The following is a 19,826-nucleotide window of genomic DNA, read 5'->3' on the forward strand; positions in this document are numbered from 1 at the left end:
CATTTCACAATAAATCGATTCACTGTGCTGCTGGTACAACTCAGTTTTTTTCCCTGCTTTTGTCTAGACTGTATCTCTCTCCCTTGAGTTTGTCACGGGTAGATTTCGATCAGTTTTAGACGTCTGCAGAATAAATGAAGCAAACAGCCTGAACTTGTACTCAATCTGGACTACCACAGCAAAGTGTCTGAATTCATTTGTCGTATGGTACGGTCATAGTGATCAACAAAAGGCAACTTTATTAACAAAAACAAGATTTTTTTTTTAAAAAAAGAAGGAAAAAAAAACAGGAATCCCAACAAAGCAATAATAAAGACACACAGCAGCTGTGTGGTCCCACCACAGTGAGGTTGAAGGACAGGCTGACAAACATGATGGGAAAAGGGAGGACTAGAAATACACACAAAAGTAACTGAAAACAAGGTGGGGCAGCTGATCATGGAGGTAAAAAGGACACAAAGCAAAAAGAGAAGCACAGATGACGTTATTACCAAAATAAAACAGGAAGCTACCATAGAGAAACTCACACAAGGGCAAACAGGGTGACACGGAGAAGCACAGGAGACACAAAGAAAACTTGACCATAGCTTTTATAGTTGAGGGATTATAGTTTTTGGATTTTCAAAAGGAAAAAAAAATCCCACTTTAAAGTATTTGCAAAGTGGGCCTGTTGAGATTCTACAAAGCTCTGACCTATTTGGCTTTACAAAAGCATGTGTGCATCCTGCTGTCATCACAAACAGTCAGCTCAATGCACGTTTTTTTTTTATCCCCATCTTTGCATCATTTTAAGTCAGTCGGTTCATTGTGGCCTCAGGTTTGCTTTTATGTTGACAAGGCCAAAGTTATTCTTCACTATCATCATAAATATACTACGACTCGACAAAATGATTCCCCATCATAATACTGCACTGGCTTTTGCACTCTCCCTTTATCCTCCATCCTCATTTATCATTCTAAAATACAAACAACTCATTATTATCAATTATTTGTGATTCGTGTTCATTCAGAACCCAATCATTATCTCTCCCCATTTGTCTCAATATTACATTTTAGGTCAGCTTATTCTTCATGCCGAGCAACATTACAGAAATCCCTGTTGTACATCAGAACGGAGCGAAGGGAGGAAGAAAAAGAAGCAGCAAAGAGTGATTTTGAATAATTAGAGCAGTTAGGGAGACAAAGCAGCATACAGTAAGAAACAGTAAAGAGGAAAAGGGGAACGGGGAGGTGGGGGGAGCGGTTGAAGATGGGCAGAAATGAAGGACTGGCTCTTTGTGTGTCACTTTGCTGATGATAAAAGAAGCTTCAACTGCATCAGTAGAACAAGTGAAAACAGCAGGAAAGCTCTTACTTTGAATTGACTGCTTCATAGCTGGAGAAAGTATTGCTCTGTTTTGCTGAAAGTTACCAAAGATTTTTATTTTTTGATTTGCTAAATTAAGTCTGATCTGTTAGTCTCTAAAGTTGAACTCATTTCCATTCAATGCAAGTCAGGAGTTTTGGGAGTCCTTACCCACCCCCTTATTTTATGTGATGATCTTATTGAGCAGGCGTACAGCAATCTCGGCTTTACACAATTATTTTTTTATCTTCTCCTAACTTTTTTCTATAAGGACAAATCCACAAGGACACTGCTGTGATTGTGCATACATTAATCCCTTTTCAAAAGAAGATAAAGCCTTGTTTTTTGGACTTTTTTGTTGAAACAGCACAAGTTTCTGGCTTTTGGGTGGGTCTTTCAGGCACACTGCCACCTACCTCATCCACTGACTGCAGAATATTATAGTAATGTGTTTTTTTCTCTTGAAGAAACAGGAGACATATTTTTGGTTATGTAGGACATCACACAACCAAAGTCTGCTATAACCCACCCTTAGCAGGAACCATTGTTCTTTCAATTTAGAATTTAAATAAAGAAACTGGCTAACCTAGCTTCGCACACTAAAAGTCATTTCACACTTTGACTTGCTAAATTTCTAGATTTTTTTATTATAATCTCACAAAGTATGTTTTTTTTTCCACTAACATAACAGAATGACCTCTTTGGACAGGCTGGCAATGCAACTTACAGTTTTATATTTTTTATAATTAATCGACCAAGTGGATGCATTTCAGTAAAATTGTGTGTTGGTGTTGTGGCTCCATGGTGTAGTGGGTTACACATTTGCCTTGCATATGAAAGATCCCCACACAGAAAAACCCAACCTTAAGTGGGAACAACCTTGTTCCACTCACCAAGGCCAGTGAAAATGGGAGGTTTGCTTCAGGAATGGCAGCTGGCATAAAATCTATGGCAAACATGCTGAGCCATCCACTGCAGCGATTTATTTACCTTAGGAAATAAGGGAGCAGCTGAAAATACAGTGCATCCACAAAGTATTCTCACTGTTTAACTTGTTCCCTGTTTATCATGTTACAGCATTTAATCAAAATAGATTCATGTTTTTATCCCAAAATTCTACACACAGTGGCCCATAGTAGCAATTTGAAAAGATGTGCTTGGAACTCTTCCAAATTTATTAGACATAAAAACCAAAAATATAACATGATTTCACAGCCTTTACTGAGACACTCGAGACTGCATCCTGTGATCATCTGTCAGATGTTTCTAGAACTTGATTGGAGTCCACCTGTGGTAAATTCAGTGATTTGATTGGACATTATTTGGAAATGCACACACCTGTTTTTGTATGAGGTCCTATAGTGCACGGTGCATGTCAGAGCACAAACCAAGCCATGAAGTCCAAGGAATTGTCTGTAGACCTCAGAGACAGGATTGTATTGAGGCACAGATCTGGGGAAGGGGAAGGAAAACATTTCTACTGCATTGAAAGTTTGAGTGAACATAACGGCCTCCATCATCCAAGTTTGGAACCACCAGGACTCTTCTTAGAGTCTGAGCAGTCGGAGTAGAAGGGCCATAGTCAAAGATGTGACCAAGAACCTGATGGTCACTCTCATAGAGCTTCACTGTTTCTCTGTGGAGAGAGAATAACCATCTAGAAGGACAACCATTTTTGAAGCACACCGATCAGGCCTGTATGGCAGAGTGGCCAGACTTATACCATTCCTCAGTAAAAGGTACATGACAGCCCAAATGGACTTTGCCAAAAGGCACCTGAAAGAGTTTCAGACCATGGAAAACAAAAAAAGATTAAAGTCTTTGGCTTGAATGGCCAGCGTCATGTCTGGAGAAAACCAGGCAACACCCATCACCTGACCAATACCATCCATACAGTGAAGCATGGTGGTGGCAGCATCATGCTGTGGGGGTGTTTTTTAGCAACAGGATCTGGGAAACTAGTCAAGGTCAAAGAAAAGATGAATCTACAATCCTTGACGATAACCTGCTCCAGAGCACTGTGGACATCGGACTGGGGCGAAGGCTCATCTTCCAACAGGATAACAACCCTAAGCACAGAGCTGAGACAACAATGGAGTGGCTTCAGGTCCACTCTGTGTATGCAAGTCAAGACTTGAACCCAAATAACCATGTCTGTAGAGATATGAAAACCTTCATATGCACATTGGTGTCATAACCTGAGTATAGGGTGAAACTCAGCAACCTGCACATTTAGAGACTGGAGCTTTGTGACATGTGATGGTTAGTACTAACCAGGGTCTTTTCCCATCCCAGGAGTGTTTGTGCTAACTTGCTATAATCCTAACCAAACTGTAAGTCAAAATCAAAGTAACTTACAATAAAAACAAAATTTTACATTGATCCCACATGCAGCTTCAGTCCTCTGATCTAAACTCAGGTGTATTTCTGTCACATCCACTGCTCCTGCTTCCTTTCTCTGACACCACAAAAGGCGTCTGCTTTTTTGGTCATACTGCTGCAACAGTGAAGACTCACATAAAGCACACCCAAACTTTCAAAGAATGAAACCATGTGGTTATTTCAGGCAGACACATCTGGCGCAGAAGCCCCGTCCATCTGCTTTTCAAACTTTCTTTTCAGAAGCAACAGCCAATCAGAAGAACAAACAGGATACACCCTGGACAGGTTGCCAGTCTGTCACAGGGCCAATGCCGAGAGACAGGCAACTGTTCATGCTCACACTCACACCAATAGCCAATTTATAATCTGGTGATTCAGTTCAGTTCAATTCAGTTTTACTTAAATACTTTCCAAATCCCAACAACAGTTGCCTCAAGCAGAGGCCACAGATAAAAATACAGATTTCAAACTGAACATGGCCCTTTAATACATTTATTAGCTTTTTATCAGTCTCTGGTCTGGTTATAGTGATGAATAGAATTTACACACTGAAGTTCAGAGCAACTGGCACCTGTCTTTCTTTATTGTGTGACAGGGTTGCCTGTCCAGGGTGCAGAGTTGGTATAATGAGACAGTCGTTCAGGCAGTGGCAGCATCACAGCATGTTGTGTGTGGGGTGACATACTGGAGCATGTGCACACTGATCTAGTGTTTTGGTAGGATAAAGGTATTTAGGTAGCTTCTGTATAAAATAGGTCCAAAGATTCAACCCACAGCGTTACTACACAAGCAGCCTAGTTCAGCCTTGCTACTGGAGTAAAGCAACATGTCGATTATACTACAGGTACTCAAATTAGTATTAACAGGAATGAGTCAGCAGTAAAAATAAAGATATATGGTTTTCAGAAGAAAAGAAAAGAAATGTAGGGATCACAACAGGTGATGCCAAACATAATCATTTCTACTTATATACAGATTCTAAATAAATAATTCATGCCTATAAATCAGCTTCTTCCTATAAATTAGCTGCTACGCGCTTTTGTGTTTATCTCCTTTTATTTAGTTCGAGCCCCTGAATCACTGTCTCCCGCTGCGACCCAGTAATTATCCAGAGCAAGGAGACTTTTATCTAATGTATAATTGAAGTGGTGTACAAATAAGTAATATTGGTGGCTGAGGAGCAAGCCCACCCAAGGCAAATAATGAGCAGGCATTTAGAAGAGAGGAGGACATATCTGCAGGGGAACTGTGTTTTGTTTTGACAGGGTTTTTTTTAGGAAACACATTTACTTTTATTAAAATGGCCTTTAAGACGAGTCAGCGGGATCATTCTTTCGTGTGTGTCTACTGTTTGAACATTTGATTAGTCTTCAGAGATCATCAGGGGTATGAAGATGACTCAGAGGCTCTGGTTGTATTCGGTGCCAAAGGAGCACCTTTGAGTTTTAAACAATCAAATGAACTGAAGCAAGAAAAAAAAGGAATTATTGCTATGTTCTGAAAATGCAATGTCTAGGGAGCTTTTTAACTTTAACAGCACAATTAAAGAAGTTTGTAAAAAGGAGAAAAAAACAGCGAGGGAATGGGAAGGTGATCAGTGGCGTGGTCTCATCGTGCCAAAACAGAGAAACAGGTTCAAGAGAGCTGGCGTGAGATGGTTGGGAGAGATGGGGAAGGGTGAAAGGGGAAAGATGAGAGTGGGAGAGAAGTACCATGTGTGGGGGAGGGAAAGGGCAGATGCACCCGTGATGAGGACAGGAGGGTGCCAAGAGGACCCCCCTCTATACAGACAGGCGTGCACAGACACACACACACACTGCTGCCCGACTCACTCATTTGAGAGAGCTGTCAGCAAAATGAAGGAGAGGAGACATAAGTAATGTAATGAGTGCGGTCTCGACACAGGCCCGGCATGTCTCTGCCGCTTCACTGGTCATCACTACATCCCACAGAGAAACAAGAGTGTTTGCTTTTATCTGCTGTCGTTCCCTCCTCCTCCTCCTCTCAGCCGGTTGCCATGACAACTGCGGAGCTCCACCCAGGAAAGAGATGTGTATGCTGGGAGAAAGAGGATTATTGGGGTCAGTGGTCTCTGCGAGTGTGTGTGTGTTTGTCTCTCTCTCTCACGCACATTCATACACAAGCTTTCTCACAGAGTATGATTGTGCACTCACACATAACAATACAGTGACTGAGTATTTAACAGGAATGAAGCCAGACAATTAGTGTTTTTGTTGTCTGTTGTTTATTTAATTAATCAGCCCCCCGGAGCGAAATTTTATGGGTTAGTCGTTGTGTTGTTTTTGTGATTAGTATTGTTATTGAAAAATTTATGGGGGCTGTTTTTGTGCAACATTTTAATGTTGTTTAATAAACTCGAGGTCAGGGTGATTAAGTGTTGCACTTCTATAAAGTAAAGAAAAAAATAATGAACAGAATGGAAGCTGATGAGAGAGGCTCCCATCATTATTATGTTTTTTACGTTTCTGTATGGGTCAGGTTTTGGCATAGCTAAATCCTACATTTCCTGTAATCCAACAAATGGCACTGATGCATTCGATCCGTCATGCATTACCATTTGGAGAGTGTCTGATTAGCAATCATCATCTTGACAGAGAATAAAGGAAAAGGCAGCCAACATCCAAAGAAGAGCTTCTCCTTCCTGGAGAAAACCTGGAGAACTATCCCTGAAGACTACTTAAAGAAATCAGAAGAAAGCTTGACTAGGAGATTTCAGGCTGTGTTGAAGAATAAGAGTGGTTTGTCATAGTTGTGCAGACTCTGTTTTTGCCTCATATACTGTATTTCCTGCACCTACTTCTTATTTTCCTGGCAAAAAACAGAAGTGAGTCAAGACTTTTTACTTGTGAACTGGTTGTGATAAGACCGCCATACAACATGCTTTTAAAGTGTTTACATAGCTGAGTGGTAGTGGTATTTCTCAGCACCATAACAAAGCTCTAAATTCAAGTTTCCTGGTTGCTCTCCAGTGACTGCACGATGGTTTTAACTGGATTTTAACTCAGAAATGTCCTCTTAAATAAAGCAGCAGTCATACAAAGTAACTAAGTGACTAGAATGCATCTCACTGTCATGTAGGATGTTGGCTTCAGTGCAGTGAGGGGGGAAAAAGAATAAAACAGCAGTAATTCATACAAATCTGTTTAATGAAAGCAAAACTGAGTGCATCTCCTAAACTAACAGGATTCGTGTCGTAGGAACACTGTCAGACACATTTACAGCTCATTCACGTTTCTGTCTAGCCGATGAATGGTTCAATAAGAAATATTGGCAATTAGAACTCAACAGTAGAATGATAGGGACCGAGTCTCTGAGTAGATCCGGCAATTTTGTGTCTGAGAACAGGACACGGTCTCAGACTTTGATTTCATTTCTCACGAATGACTGGGCAGATTTTCAGGCCCACTTGGGGGCTGTTTTTTTTCTCTCCCAGAGTTTCAGGACTGTGCGACATGTTTACACACCACACGAGTAAATGTCAATCCCTTTCTTCCACAATCACTTCCCATTCATCCTGTACAAACACTGAACTGTAATTTGAGGTGTGATTGATGGAAATCTGCTCTTGCTTCCACAAACTTTGATTACATTATTTTAAACAGTTTAATTCCCCCTACATTATGAATGTCATGACATATGGAACAGGATTATAATGATGTATAATCCTAAAAAAAGGCCAGGGCCAGCTTATTACAAAGCTAATCAAGAGCACAACACAAGGTTAAATACTTCTGTGGACCGAGTGAAAATGTCACGGCTGTAAATGAACTGCTATTGTCAATAATTATATGATGTTTTTTTCTTATTTTGGGATCAAATCAAAACTTAATGTAATTGTATTCCAACCTCTTTATGTCTCAAGAGGCCTCAGCTTAGGTTTGAAGAGCATTTTTAGTCTGATTCTGCACAATGAATATGTACAGTACTCTCATGCACAAGTGGGCTCATCAGACTTGTAAGAGTCTAAATCTGTCCTTCAAGGATGGTGGAGAGTTATCAATGGCAGACTGAGCTGTGAGGGGGAAATCACGCAGGGTGAAAGTTTTCATACCAGCTGATGCGTGAATCAGTCAATTTGGCTGATTTGTGTTCCTTCATCCAGCAAGAAGGAACTACTGAGCTCTGTGGACTGCTCCACTGCTTTTTGGCGCACAAACCATCGTCTTTGCTTCCTGTAGCTCTCATCAATTACCATATGCTGCCATCTTGTGGTTGTCAGCTGATACTACATTTCCCACAAGTGAAAACCCACAAACCTCGAAAACCACCTTTCTCAAAGAACTGCTCGCCCGATTCTTCACTAATGAATAATGCATTAATAGGTAAGGAGGCGTTAATTTATTCAACACAAGAAAAACACCTGGTGCCTTTTCCACAGTTAATTGGATTTGTGGAGCATGAGATTAAGGAGCACATGAGCGACAGCTAGGATTTGGGATGCACACCTCTTTAAAAGTTAGGATGCTGTGCAAAAACAGAATGCAATTATTTTTAAATAATTCCAACTGCATTTTTAATATATCCATTACAAAAAAATGCTTCAGTCATTTTTGTAAGTGAAATTGCTATAATTTAATAATCACTTGCTGGATTGCTTTGATTTTCTTGGTTAAATCAGCTGCTCACATGATCCTCCAGTTAGGTCTAGCCCATTCACATGTGGAATAAATGTTTTATAAGACACTGATTATAAATACATTTCATTTAAATATCACACAAGGCATTAAAATAACTGGTGATGTTTTAAATTGACCTCACAAAATTACAATAAGAACCCATTTACACTTTAAATCCAGGGTTGTCTATTAATTTGACCTCCATGCCTGTTGATGAAAGCATGTGTAGGTCAACTGGTGGCGTGTAAACTAGTACATTTGCTCAAGTACTCTTTTGAAGTACAGTTTTAATATACTTTAAATATTTCTGTGTTATGCTGATTTAAAATTGTCCTCCATTATCTTTTCTTACGTCTTGTAAAGCCTTACAGCTGATAGAGGGGTGCACTTTGGTTAGTTTTGTTTTTAGCACAACTACAGACAGTCTGATTCTGGTGGCACGATGTGATTCATAAAGGGATGGCGGAGAAGAGGATGTGTCTTGACAGGAGTCAGCCCATTACAGCCGATGTGGAGTCGCTCTGCTGTCCTTACCGAAGGTTAAAAGGTCATTCTTCCACCACAGAGCCCAGGAGGGAGCACAGTCAATCCTGTGTGAAGTCGTGACCGGGTCAGCACTTTGCAGAGAAAGCCAAACAGTGGGAAAAAAAGCCCCCACAAAGCACAGGCTGCCTGCAGTGACGGGCCAACACTGGAGGTATCAGGGTCATGTTATTTTATCAGCCTCATGTGAGGCAGCCGGGGTTTATTGATACAAACAGCTGCTGGGAGACAGGAGGAGGGAGGTGACGCAACGCAGTCAAGAGTTTAAGAAGGCCTAAAGCCAGCTTTTAGGTTTTAGTGTTGGACTGCCTGTGATTATAAGATTAGTTTAATTCTTCAACTCTTCACTAGTCTGTGAAGAGTTTAACAAATACTCAAGGAGATATTTAATGAATGAAGGAGGAACAATCCATCCTAATAATGTTCAGCCTATTTATATCTATCATTTGCTGTCATTTGTGCAGTTTCTTAAGACTTCTGCAATTTGTATTTTTTGTTTTTTTACTTCTTATCGTCTCCTTGTTCTCGTGCACGAACTTGGTCAAATAAAGATGATTCTCATCCATCACTAATCCAACCCAGCATCACCGGGGTAAACGCTCCACTAGCTGTACTACCTCTCACAAGACCAAGAAAATCATCAACTGTGCACTGCACACAATTTTAATTATGTTTGCCTAAATAAGTTGGGAAAAAAATGATTTGAATGATTGATGACTGGAACTGTTACAGATGAATTTTTCTGCAGAGTGTTTGAAATCATCCATTCAAACAACTAAGATATACTAAGAGATTTCCCCTTTCCAAATACATTTATATCCCCAGTACTGTAACAGAGTGATGCATCGTACAGTTATACTGTGAACATGCAGAGAAAATAAGGCAGACGCAGACATCAGAGTATTTTTTAGGAATAATTTATTGCCAGTAGGAAAGCGTGAGCTTGTGGCAGTATTCAATAAAAACCTTAACAAGACCATAGCATTGCTCAGACACACACAGACACCTGAAAAAGTCACGTGTCCATGGATAACTCTGCACTATAAATATATTGGGTCCCATTTTCTTGGTGGAAAAATAAAGAGGTTCCAAAGTCAAAATGTACAAACAAACAAATAAAAAATAAACAACACAAGAATATGCAGTCGTTCATTGAAGACCCTTTTTGAAATGAGCAAGAGACAACAAACTTTACGAGTACACTGTGTTCAGAAAAGTCACGCTCTTCTCTTTATCTCTCTTTTTTAAACACTTCTTTTTTTCTTAATGAATGTACGCACAGTAAGGCTGATAATGTCACACCATTTAACTTTTTTTTGTTGAAAATAAAAGCATAGAATATCTACAAAACCTAGTAAACTTTGAAATCAAAACTGTACATTTAAATTTACACTGAAAATGAAGACTTGTATAAAAACATCTTGCTTGGTTTTGTCTATAGAAACAAAGACATTTACTTTCTTTCTTTTTTTGTCATGATGTTTTTCCTGTTGCACGTTGAGATGTCGATCCTTTGCACAATCCGCTTCCTGTGTATGATGACAGCTACTTAAAGCGAGGGGGGGGGGGGGGCTGGGCTGAGCAGATGCAAAGCGGCTACAGAGTTTCCTATAACTTCTTCAGATCTTCTCAGCTGAACGGCCTTCTCAGCCAGTCTCAACAAACCCCTGTGTTTATGTTTGTGTCAGTGTGTGTCAGTGTGTGTGTGGGGGTCCAGATTCTGTGCGTGTTTAGTGTTGGTGGTGAGTCAGGGGCTAACATAAGGTGTAGCTGTGGGTTTAGGCACTTTTGTTTGGATCCAGTGTCAGACTTCAGTGTGCTGCTGGGAGTCCAGCGCCGGGATGGACAGCCGCTCAAAGTGACCCTCGTCACCGCTCTCGTAATCGCTTATCATCACCTCGGACTCCTCGCAGCACGCCGACATGTCCGAGCAAGAGGCTGTGGACGTGTACAGAGACATGGACATGTTGTCCAGAGCAGAGGAGTCAAAGTCCCGACTGCAACCTAAAGGGTAGCCTCCTCTGTAACCGCTGTTACCCAGGGTGGAGGCTGGGGTGGCGGAGGCTGAAGTGGTGCCCAGGCCCTCGTTATCGCCGCTGTCGCTTGGGAAGGAGTGCTGCGGCAGGTACTGGTTAAGGCTGTAAAGCTCGGGCAGGGCCGGGCGCTGGCGGATGGCACCTGAGCTGCCCGGACCGGTCATAGGCGGGTCCAAGTCTCTGCCGAGGGGCCGCAGGGTGTCGCAGCGGTCGCTGTACTCTGGCAACGGTGGCGGCGGGAGGTCGTCGTTTGCAGGGAAGTCCTCTGGCGGCGGAGGGAAATCGCTCTCAATGTCAAAGCCGCCGGGATAATAGTCGGTGTCAATGGCACTCGGGTCACTGTACAGAGGGGCGGGTGACTCCACAACCTCATACTGTGGAAACTCCTGGATTCCAGGAAGTTGAACACTTGGCATCCAATCAGATGTGTCCCAGTGATATCCTGTTTGAGGAGCAGAGACCACAGCACACACATTATATCACTGCTCTCTCGCAAAAGCTGCACAGATGCTCTCAGGTTAATGTTAAAAACCCACACCATGCAGGAGGAACAAAGTCACACACACACCACAACGAGCTTAAACAAACTGCACAACGCTCTGTGATCAGACACACACAGCAGACATGATTCACAAGTTAACAGACACAATAAAATACACAACAAGAGTAGTCTGTCTCCCTGTGTTTTTGTTTCGTTATCTTTTGTTATAAGATTATAATGTGATTTCTTTTTCTTCCTTTACAACTTTAAACTGTTGCTGGTGAGTCATCCTGATCTCAGGGATGCGTGCATACATTTATCTAATCAAAGATCACTGAGGGCAATGAGCTAGCTCCAAGTGGCCAGGAGGGCATTGTCACCGTGTCACGGGTGTATAACTGACAAAGCAGCAAAATACAGAGCTGAACATAAAAATGAAGCCAATGTGGAATTGCCTAAAAACCTGCATCCCCTCTGAAGGCTATGTGAAGTGTATGGGAGGATGGTGTTCTGACTCCATTATTTGTTTTCAGTTGAATATAACTGAAAAAAAGGAATGAAACCACATGCTCATTGGCTACTGAGTTGCCAATCACAAGTCATTAGCCAATCAAGGTGTGTTTTCTCAGTCAGACCCACTCGTCCTCGTAACAGCTGGTTTTTGTTGCAACCAAGATTCAAATCTGGATGACATCACCGAGGGTACAGCCATGTTTTCTCCTGTCTACTGGAGTGATTCCCAAAGAGTCAGCCCTGCTTCTGAGCATTTCTATTAAATCTTGTAATTAAATTAAAAGATATGATTTAAATAATCCTAATTATTACGACTCGCCCACGTATACATTACAGCGCCAAGTCTCAAGTCCGACTGTGTGATTTTCCTCTTATTTCAAAGCTAAAAATAAACCTTTAACTGTTTTAAAACAGATGCCATGGCTTTTAGAAAGCTCACACAACAGTAACACAGACAGACAAACATAAAAAACTGAGAATATTTCCAGTTAGTTACTGAGCAACACTTTTGATCATATAACATATACTCATGTACGTCATGCAAAGGATTTTTTTTTGGGGGGGGGGGGTAGAAACATATATATAACCTTACAATGCAGACAATAACACCTTATCAGGCCACAGCTGTATACAAAGCTCCAGAGCCACGTTAGAGAGGAGGTTAAACTCTCCTCATTAGGATTCAGGGTTAGTGGTTAAACTGCAGAGGATGGGATCAGGGCAACACCAGGCAAGCAAAGAAGAAAAAAAACACAAGTCACCTCTTGGGTTCTTGAGATCATGAGCCAAAAAAGACTCTTTACATGAGGCGAGAAGGGGGAGAAAAAGAGAAAGAACAAGTCGCATTAAAATCTACGTGGAAAGAACATCGGGCTTGGAACATGAATGAAATGAGGACAACGAACACTGAAGGGCAAATAATGACTGAGGCAGCGACATGTCAGTGCACAACAGCTCTGCCATTTTCTTAGACCGACTTCTCGAGGTGCACAAGAGCTCAGCGCTGAATCGAGGACGCAACACTTGAGCTGCTTGTTTAATTTGATTTGTGCGTATCTTTTTAATTAGCTTCTGAATCATAAAAATAGGAGACGTTCTAGTCGGTGAGGTTTCGTCAGTGGAAGATAATGGCAGCTCTAACAGCCTACACTTCACATCCCAACACAGAGGACAAAAACCAGCGGCAGATGGAAGCTGGAAGAGTACCTTCTCCTTCCACCGTGTCAACAGCAGAGTTGACAAGGTGGATAACTGTCACAATGGAAGCTTGTGAGAGGCAGGGGAGAGGGGGGAGAGTGGGTGGAAGAGATCTTAGCATTAGTACAAATGCTCTTTATCATTTATCAAAGACAAATAAAAACACATATGGAATGCACAGTGGTGGGAGAGATGCCAACACAAGCAACACGTCCCACAAACGTCGTCCTCGTTTGCTTTTTTATGCACTGATGCTGAATGTTTGGGGGAATGAGGGCGGTGTTAATGGTTCGGCACAACACAATGGTGGGAATAGAGCGATGGCAGTGGTGGTGTTTGTGTGTAGCAGGGGGAGGATAGGAGGGTCTAGTTTTGTTTGTGCAGGATAACACACAACAACAACAACAACAAACTGAGATGCTACTGGGTGCCACTGACAGTACAGATGGAAGAATCAGTGAAATTCCCCAGAGATCGAAACACATTTCCAGCTAAGAGAAAAAGCCGAATGTGTGTGGAAAACACAGCCGCTGAATTAGCAGGAAAGCAGAAATTACCTATTTTGAACACGCTCCGTTTCTAATTCAAATTTGGATTTGCTGTCACTTTCGAAGGCGCGGATGAAGGGTTTGATGACTTATGAGCAGCACGGTGCCCGCCGTGATATCTAAGCGATGATGAAAGGTAATTAAGTATGACATGGAAAAGAAATGGGAGAACAGAAAATGTGCTTGTATACCCTTTTGATATGTTCCTTGATGTTTGCTTGAAACATCCGTTTGGAGCTATTTTTGGAAAATATGAGGAAACAAAAAAGAAAGGAAAAAGGAAGAAAAAGGCATGCTTGTGAATAAAAAATAAAATAAAACAAAGCGCAGATGTGTGAGCAATTTTCAAACAGAATATAACTGCCATTTAAGTAAGTCATCAAACTCCTTTTGAAGCTAAACACAAGTGAACTCGGGGCCAGAAGAACAGGAAACAAGGTCAAATTTGTATTTATTTTCTTGTGTGTAAATAATCCCCAGAGAATAGCACAACACGGGTTGTAGTGATTGCTTCCGTCTGTACTGGTAGTGATGGAGGACTTACAGGCCGGAACCCCTATTTAAAACCTTGTTCTGGATCTGTGGACTGATTTGATCCATATGGGAGCTGAAGCCCCGCAGCAAAAAAGAAAGAGACAAAACAAAAACAAAAAAAACAGGACAAATGACCCTTAGAGCCACTACTGGGCCATCCATTCTGTGCATGCAGAGAGAAAGGTGTTAGCGCTCAAATCAACAAGACAAAGGCAAATGTTGCAAAATCCTGCAGGCCGATCAGAGAAAAGGAACAAAAAGCAACAAACAGAAAACCAAAACAATGCATTCAAAATGACATCTCATTTTTTTCTAAATGCTACAAAGGAGCAAATTAAACATGGCAGCATACCGTTATCATCGCAAGACTCAGACTGGAAGGAGCTGAGGGACTGGACCTCAGACATGCTGCCTCTGGTGTTGTAGGGGTGACAGGCACTGTCCTCCACAGGCTTCTTGGTCAGGCACGGGTCCAAATCCACAACTTTAGCTGGAACAGAAGGCGCAGTATGATCTTAGTCACACATTTTAAATATAGAACATGCCCCTGTCAGTGGCTGATAGTGGGGATTTTTGTTGTTGTTTGTTGTTCTTCTTGTGTGTATGAGCCTGGATCTGCTGGAGGTTTCTTACCATTAAAAAGAGAGTTTTTCCTTCTCGCTGAAGTTTTACACTGACTGTAGTAAATGCAGTTTTAAAAGAATCAAACTAGTGACTTTATAATATCCCAACAAGTGGATATTAGTGGAAAGAACAACAAAATCTGGTGTGAATTACAGAGTTAAGTACAGAATGTAGTTTTTGGCACTTTAAGTAGACTAGCTGGTTGGTTAGGTTTTAAAGTAGTTTTGGATTTCCAAAAATAACTTTGTGCTCATATACGCTGGCCTTTATACTTTTTGCCAGAAGGATTTTTATAGTTTTACAGATATTTGATAAAAATTGTTTACTTGGCAGTGCACCAGTGCTGAATGCTCTGCTAGTGTTTTTAACACAAACTGATGAATTCATGAGAATCCAGATATCGGGGTTTTTTCCACAGACGTCCAGTTTCACATGCATCTACAGACAGTCAGCGATGCATTCACATGAGTGAAATAGCCTCTCTTTTTAGGCGAGGTGCTGACTGGAACATGTGCAGCAGCTTTATACAAAGTCAAAAATCACCATTTAGACGTTAAGTGAGCAAGTCTAGTTTTTACGTCTACTACTCAACAACTCTGGAAACTTAAGGAATCAGAAACTTGGTAAATAACCCATGTTTTAAGCATAATAAGACACTAATCATACTCCTTTGAAGCTCAGTGCAACTCCTGAGAAAAAACAGCTGGAATCAAACTTACCATCGTAATCGTAATCCCAGTTTGGCTTCTGGATGGAGTCGCTGTCAGAGACAGAGTTGGATGGAGGGGGAGGAGGGAGATTGGGCGCTACGCTGCACACGGCCACGGTTTTGCGGTGCCCGTGCACAGAATCTGGGTTGAAGGTGCTGAACTCGGGATGCTCTGGTATGGTGGAGCCCTCGAATGAGTTCCTATCCAAGTTGTTTCGTGAGTCGCTTGGAATACTGGGAGTGTAGGAGATGGGCCGCACGGGCACCTGAGGAGGGATGTCTGAGTAGATGTTTTTGTTGAATTTGGCATCAAAGTAAGGTCTCTGGAGGAAGGAGTGAGGCACGTTTGAACCTCCCGGATGTTTGTCGTCGTCTTCGCTCTTCGACCTTCTGCGGCAGGCCTTCTTGCGGATGATGATAAAGAGAAGGACCAGTATGAAGATACTAGACACAAAGACAACAATGCCTATCACCTCCTCCAAGCCAATGTTCCAGGAGTTGGAGACCAAATTATTGCTGTGAACGTCCTGGAGTTCACACACTGCTCCACTGAAACCCTGCGAGCAGTTGCACTTATAGGAGCCGTACGTATTCTGGCACTGTCCTCCGTTGGCACATGGGTTCTTGATGCACTCGTCAACATCATTCAGGCACCTGGACAACATGTATGAATTTCAATTGAGATTTTTGGAGGGGAAAAAAGAAGCTTTTTCTGACAGTCGTTGCAAAAGATCAGATTTACCTACTAGAAGATTTCAAATAACTGGGTGTTACTGCTCATTTGAGCTCCACACTGACATACCTGTCTCCCTGGAAGCCTGCTTCACACTCACATACTGGACCGTCCAAGCTGTCGATACACTTTCCACTGTTTTGACAAGGGTTGTCTCTGCAGTACGGCCCCAACTGGCACCTGCATTCACAACAAGATTACTCCAGCATGAAGCCTCAAATTCCAAATTAGATGTGCACAAATCCTACAGACACAACTAATATTAACATTGCATAAGCTGATGTGAAGCAAGCCGGTAATATCATCCCGTATGTTGTGCACAGTGTTCATATTATCAAGATTAAACATAAAACACTGGAGTACCTTGGTCCTGAGTACTGCCCTCTGCACTGGCAGTAGAATTCACCTCCTCGGGTCACACAGGTGCCACCATACAGGCACGGGTTGGAGGCACAAGGACTAATGGCGATCTCACAGTGTGTGCCCATGAAAGAAGCGGGACATTTGCAGAAGTAGCCTGAAGAGTTTAGAAAAACAGGCCAATGAGCAAATTAACAAGCGCTGTGAACGAACGGATGTTTTTTGTCGTCATAAATCTATTTCTTTTTTCTAAACTAGGCTGGTGTGATTTTAAAACATCCTGCAGATGTTTTACCAAAAGCCTTCTGGTGATGGCAAGACTGTAATTATGCCCTCGAACCGCTGGCAGGTTTTTAATGTGAAACAGATGCAGAAGTGTTGAATCCACATCAACGGCAAACAGCCCTAACAGGCGTACATCAGAATGAAATGTTTACACTAAAATATGATTTTAGTATTTAGTAGATTTTTCCTTATTAAGCAGAGAAAATCTCGATTAGATAGGACAGGTAACAGAGCGAACAGCTGCTCCAGATTAAAATCACGGTTCGCTTCTTAATTTGAAAATCTGTGCTATTCCCTGGATGCAGTTAAATGGAATTAATATGTCTGAAAGGCAGCGATACATAATCAGATAAACTTCTCAATGAAAACCAGACTCAAGGAAATGCACGAGGACTGGAAAATAAGTGAGTGCAATGGGCCAAGCAGGACTCCACGTACCTCCATTAGGCAGCGAGGTGCAGCTCCCTCCGTTAGTGCAGGGGTTGCTAGAACAGCTCTCGGCAGGTGCGAGCGCACAGCCTGGAGCCACGTCCACGATGTCCTCCAGCACAGCGTGGGCCCAGCGAGCCCTTGTGTTCAGAGGCAGCTCCTGGCCATTCAGGGTGATGGCCTCCATGCAGCCACGCAGCCCGTTGGTGACAGGCAGGCTGCCTCCGTGGCGAGGGGAGGTGTGCTGGCGTACGTGACCGCCAAAGTAAATGCTGTTGTCAAGATTGAGGGTCCGCAGAGTGCCCGGGGCTGTGCCCGAGGCCGCATGCACCCGGTCCAGCACGAGTTTAGCATAATTACCGTCCACCTCCAAGGAAACCGAGTGCCACTCGCCATCGCTAACCTGAGCGCTGTGGACCGACACCAGCCCGGGGCCGCTGCCGCAGTCAAACTTGTATTGCAGACGGCCGTTCACGATCTGTTTCAGGGACAGAAAATACAGCTTTAGAATATGCTACACATCCTGCACATATCACACCAGGTCATTCATCTCAACACTGAGACTCAAAAGCCATTGAGTCACTGTTTTAAATCAGTTTTTCACACAGGACACTTCCACTTTAATGGCTTTCGAAGAGCTTTACAGAAAAACAACAGCTTTATAAAACAATTAAACTTCTGCTCAAGCCTCTGAAAAAAAACCCCAAAAAAACCAGCTAGCAGTCTGTTAAACTAAATCTGTCTCTAAGCCAGCCCGGTTCTTCCTCTGAAGTCTGGCATGTTGACTGCTATACCAGACAGACTCGAAAAAGGAATGTGTGGAAAACTGCTTTCTGTTTCCCTCCCACTACTAAAATAGCTCTTGTGTGTGTGTTTTTCAACCCACCACCACATTCCCATAGTCCCTCATGTGAAAGAAGGTTTAAAATGGCTTTCTTGAACCCTTCAGCATACTTGGTTGGTACACATGGCTGGCTGCTCTCGAGAGAAGTCGGGTCAGTCATGGGTTTTTTAGACCCTTCTGATATGGAAATGCTGAGCAGTAATGCAGAGATGGGCTAAGAAAGGCAAAGGCTTATTCAAGATAAGCAAGGTTTTCCATTCAGTTTTAAAAATGACAGAAGGGGGAAAAAAACACGTGTGAATGAAATATGGGGCTGGAAAATAGGTTTGCACACACCTCAAGGATGCTGTAGTCTGTGCCTTTAGCATACATGACGGTAGCGTGGCTGGAGAAAGTTCGGAGTCGCAAGGATAGCTTCATCAGCTCCTTGTTCTCATTCTCCATCAGATGGTATTTCACATAACCATTTCCACTGAATGTGAGCGAGTGGCCATCTGGCACAGGATGAACAAATGTACAAGTAAGACATAACAGCAGTGTAAATTCAGAAAATGTTAGACAGAATATCCAAATCACAGATAGTCTTACCGGAGCATTTGCCTTTTTTGCCTTCAGGACACACACAACTGTACTCAGTGTCTCTGGGATCTGCCACACACTCCATACCCTCAGGACAGGGGTTGTTCTCACACAGGTTGTTCAACACGGGGCATCTGCCACCTAAATGCCAAAATAGCACAGGTGAGATCAGGAACTCTACCAAACTATATATGAGCAAATACGTAGGTGCATGAGGTGTAATCACGAACCTTCGCACTGGCAGGTCGCGGTTCTCTGGTATCGTGGGGTGACGAAGCTGAGGCGGGCCGTGCTGTAAGTGGACATGGCGTTTTTATCTAGGGAGATGACCTCATCGCAGAAGTGCAATGGACAGTCCAGGCCCGCGCACAGCTTCTGCGCCACCCGCACGATGCGGATGCCCGTCATCTCCTCAATCACAGCCGCAGAGGAGTTCAGCTTCCGGAAGACAACCTGAGGAAAATTGGAAAAACAAAACACTCGATAAACTGTTTAAATGAGTGCTCTAATTATTCACTAGTCAATGGAAAATTAATCAGTTCTGATAAGTGATTAATGGCTGAAGTCATTTAAAGGCCGGGGCTGAACTAATCAACTGCCTAATTGGCAACATTAATTAGCAAAAAAATTGGATACTTGTTAGTCATTTTTAAAACAAGTCACAGTTAGTTCAAACTTCTAAAAGAGCTCTTTGAAAGAAAGCCGTGTTTGATCGTTAATTCTCACTGTAAAAGAAGCTGCGAGTACAACGGACTCGACCTGACGAAATACTGAATTTCTGGATTCTTGAGTCAGTCTTTCAAATGTTGTACAACATTCTTGAAAGCTCAATCAGCCATTTGATCTCAATAACTTACACAGTGTTTAAACTTGAGCATTGCATTCATCAAGATCTAATGTGTCGATCCAGAAGTCCCTTTTTTTAATATCATTTGGTTTCAAGTAGTAGCGCCTTTTCAGAGCAGCCATTTTGACATGAAATAGTAGGTAAACACAGGTGTTACCTGTCACTTGTACCTCATTAATGGTATCACCTGTGTTTACCTG

General features: G+C 42.4%; 1 protein-coding gene across 5 annotated transcripts in view; it reads right to left on the minus strand.

Moving 5' to 3' along the window:
• Window positions 1–9,808: 9,808 nt before the first annotated feature.
• fat1a (FAT atypical cadherin 1a) overlaps window positions 9,809–19,826 on the minus strand; it is a 78,416-nt gene continuing 68,398 nt past the window's right edge. For 2 of the 5 annotated variants that reach the window (XM_039613950.1, XM_031735458.2), the window contains exons 20-29: window positions 19,010–19,232; window positions 18,789–18,920; window positions 18,537–18,694; window positions 17,366–17,834; window positions 16,646–16,799; window positions 16,352–16,462; window positions 15,560–16,203; window positions 14,569–14,706; window positions 12,699–12,734; window positions 9,809–11,385 (exon numbers count right to left, since the gene is read on the minus strand). In XM_039613950.1, the coding sequence (XP_039469884.1) occupies window positions 10,712–11,385; window positions 12,699–12,734; window positions 14,569–14,706; window positions 15,560–16,203; window positions 16,352–16,462; window positions 16,646–16,799; window positions 17,366–17,834; window positions 18,537–18,694; window positions 18,789–18,920; window positions 19,010–19,232 (2,739 nt within the window). In that variant the 3' untranslated portion in view covers window positions 9,809–10,711. The other 3 variants (XM_031735460.2, XM_031735459.2, XM_039613951.1) reach the window with 3 other exon arrangements.

Source organism: Oreochromis aureus, linkage group 6, assembly GCF_013358895.1.
Source record: "Oreochromis aureus strain Israel breed Guangdong linkage group 6, ZZ_aureus, whole genome shotgun sequence".
NCBI classification, from domain to species: Eukaryota; Metazoa; Chordata; class Actinopteri; order Cichliformes; family Cichlidae; genus Oreochromis; species Oreochromis aureus.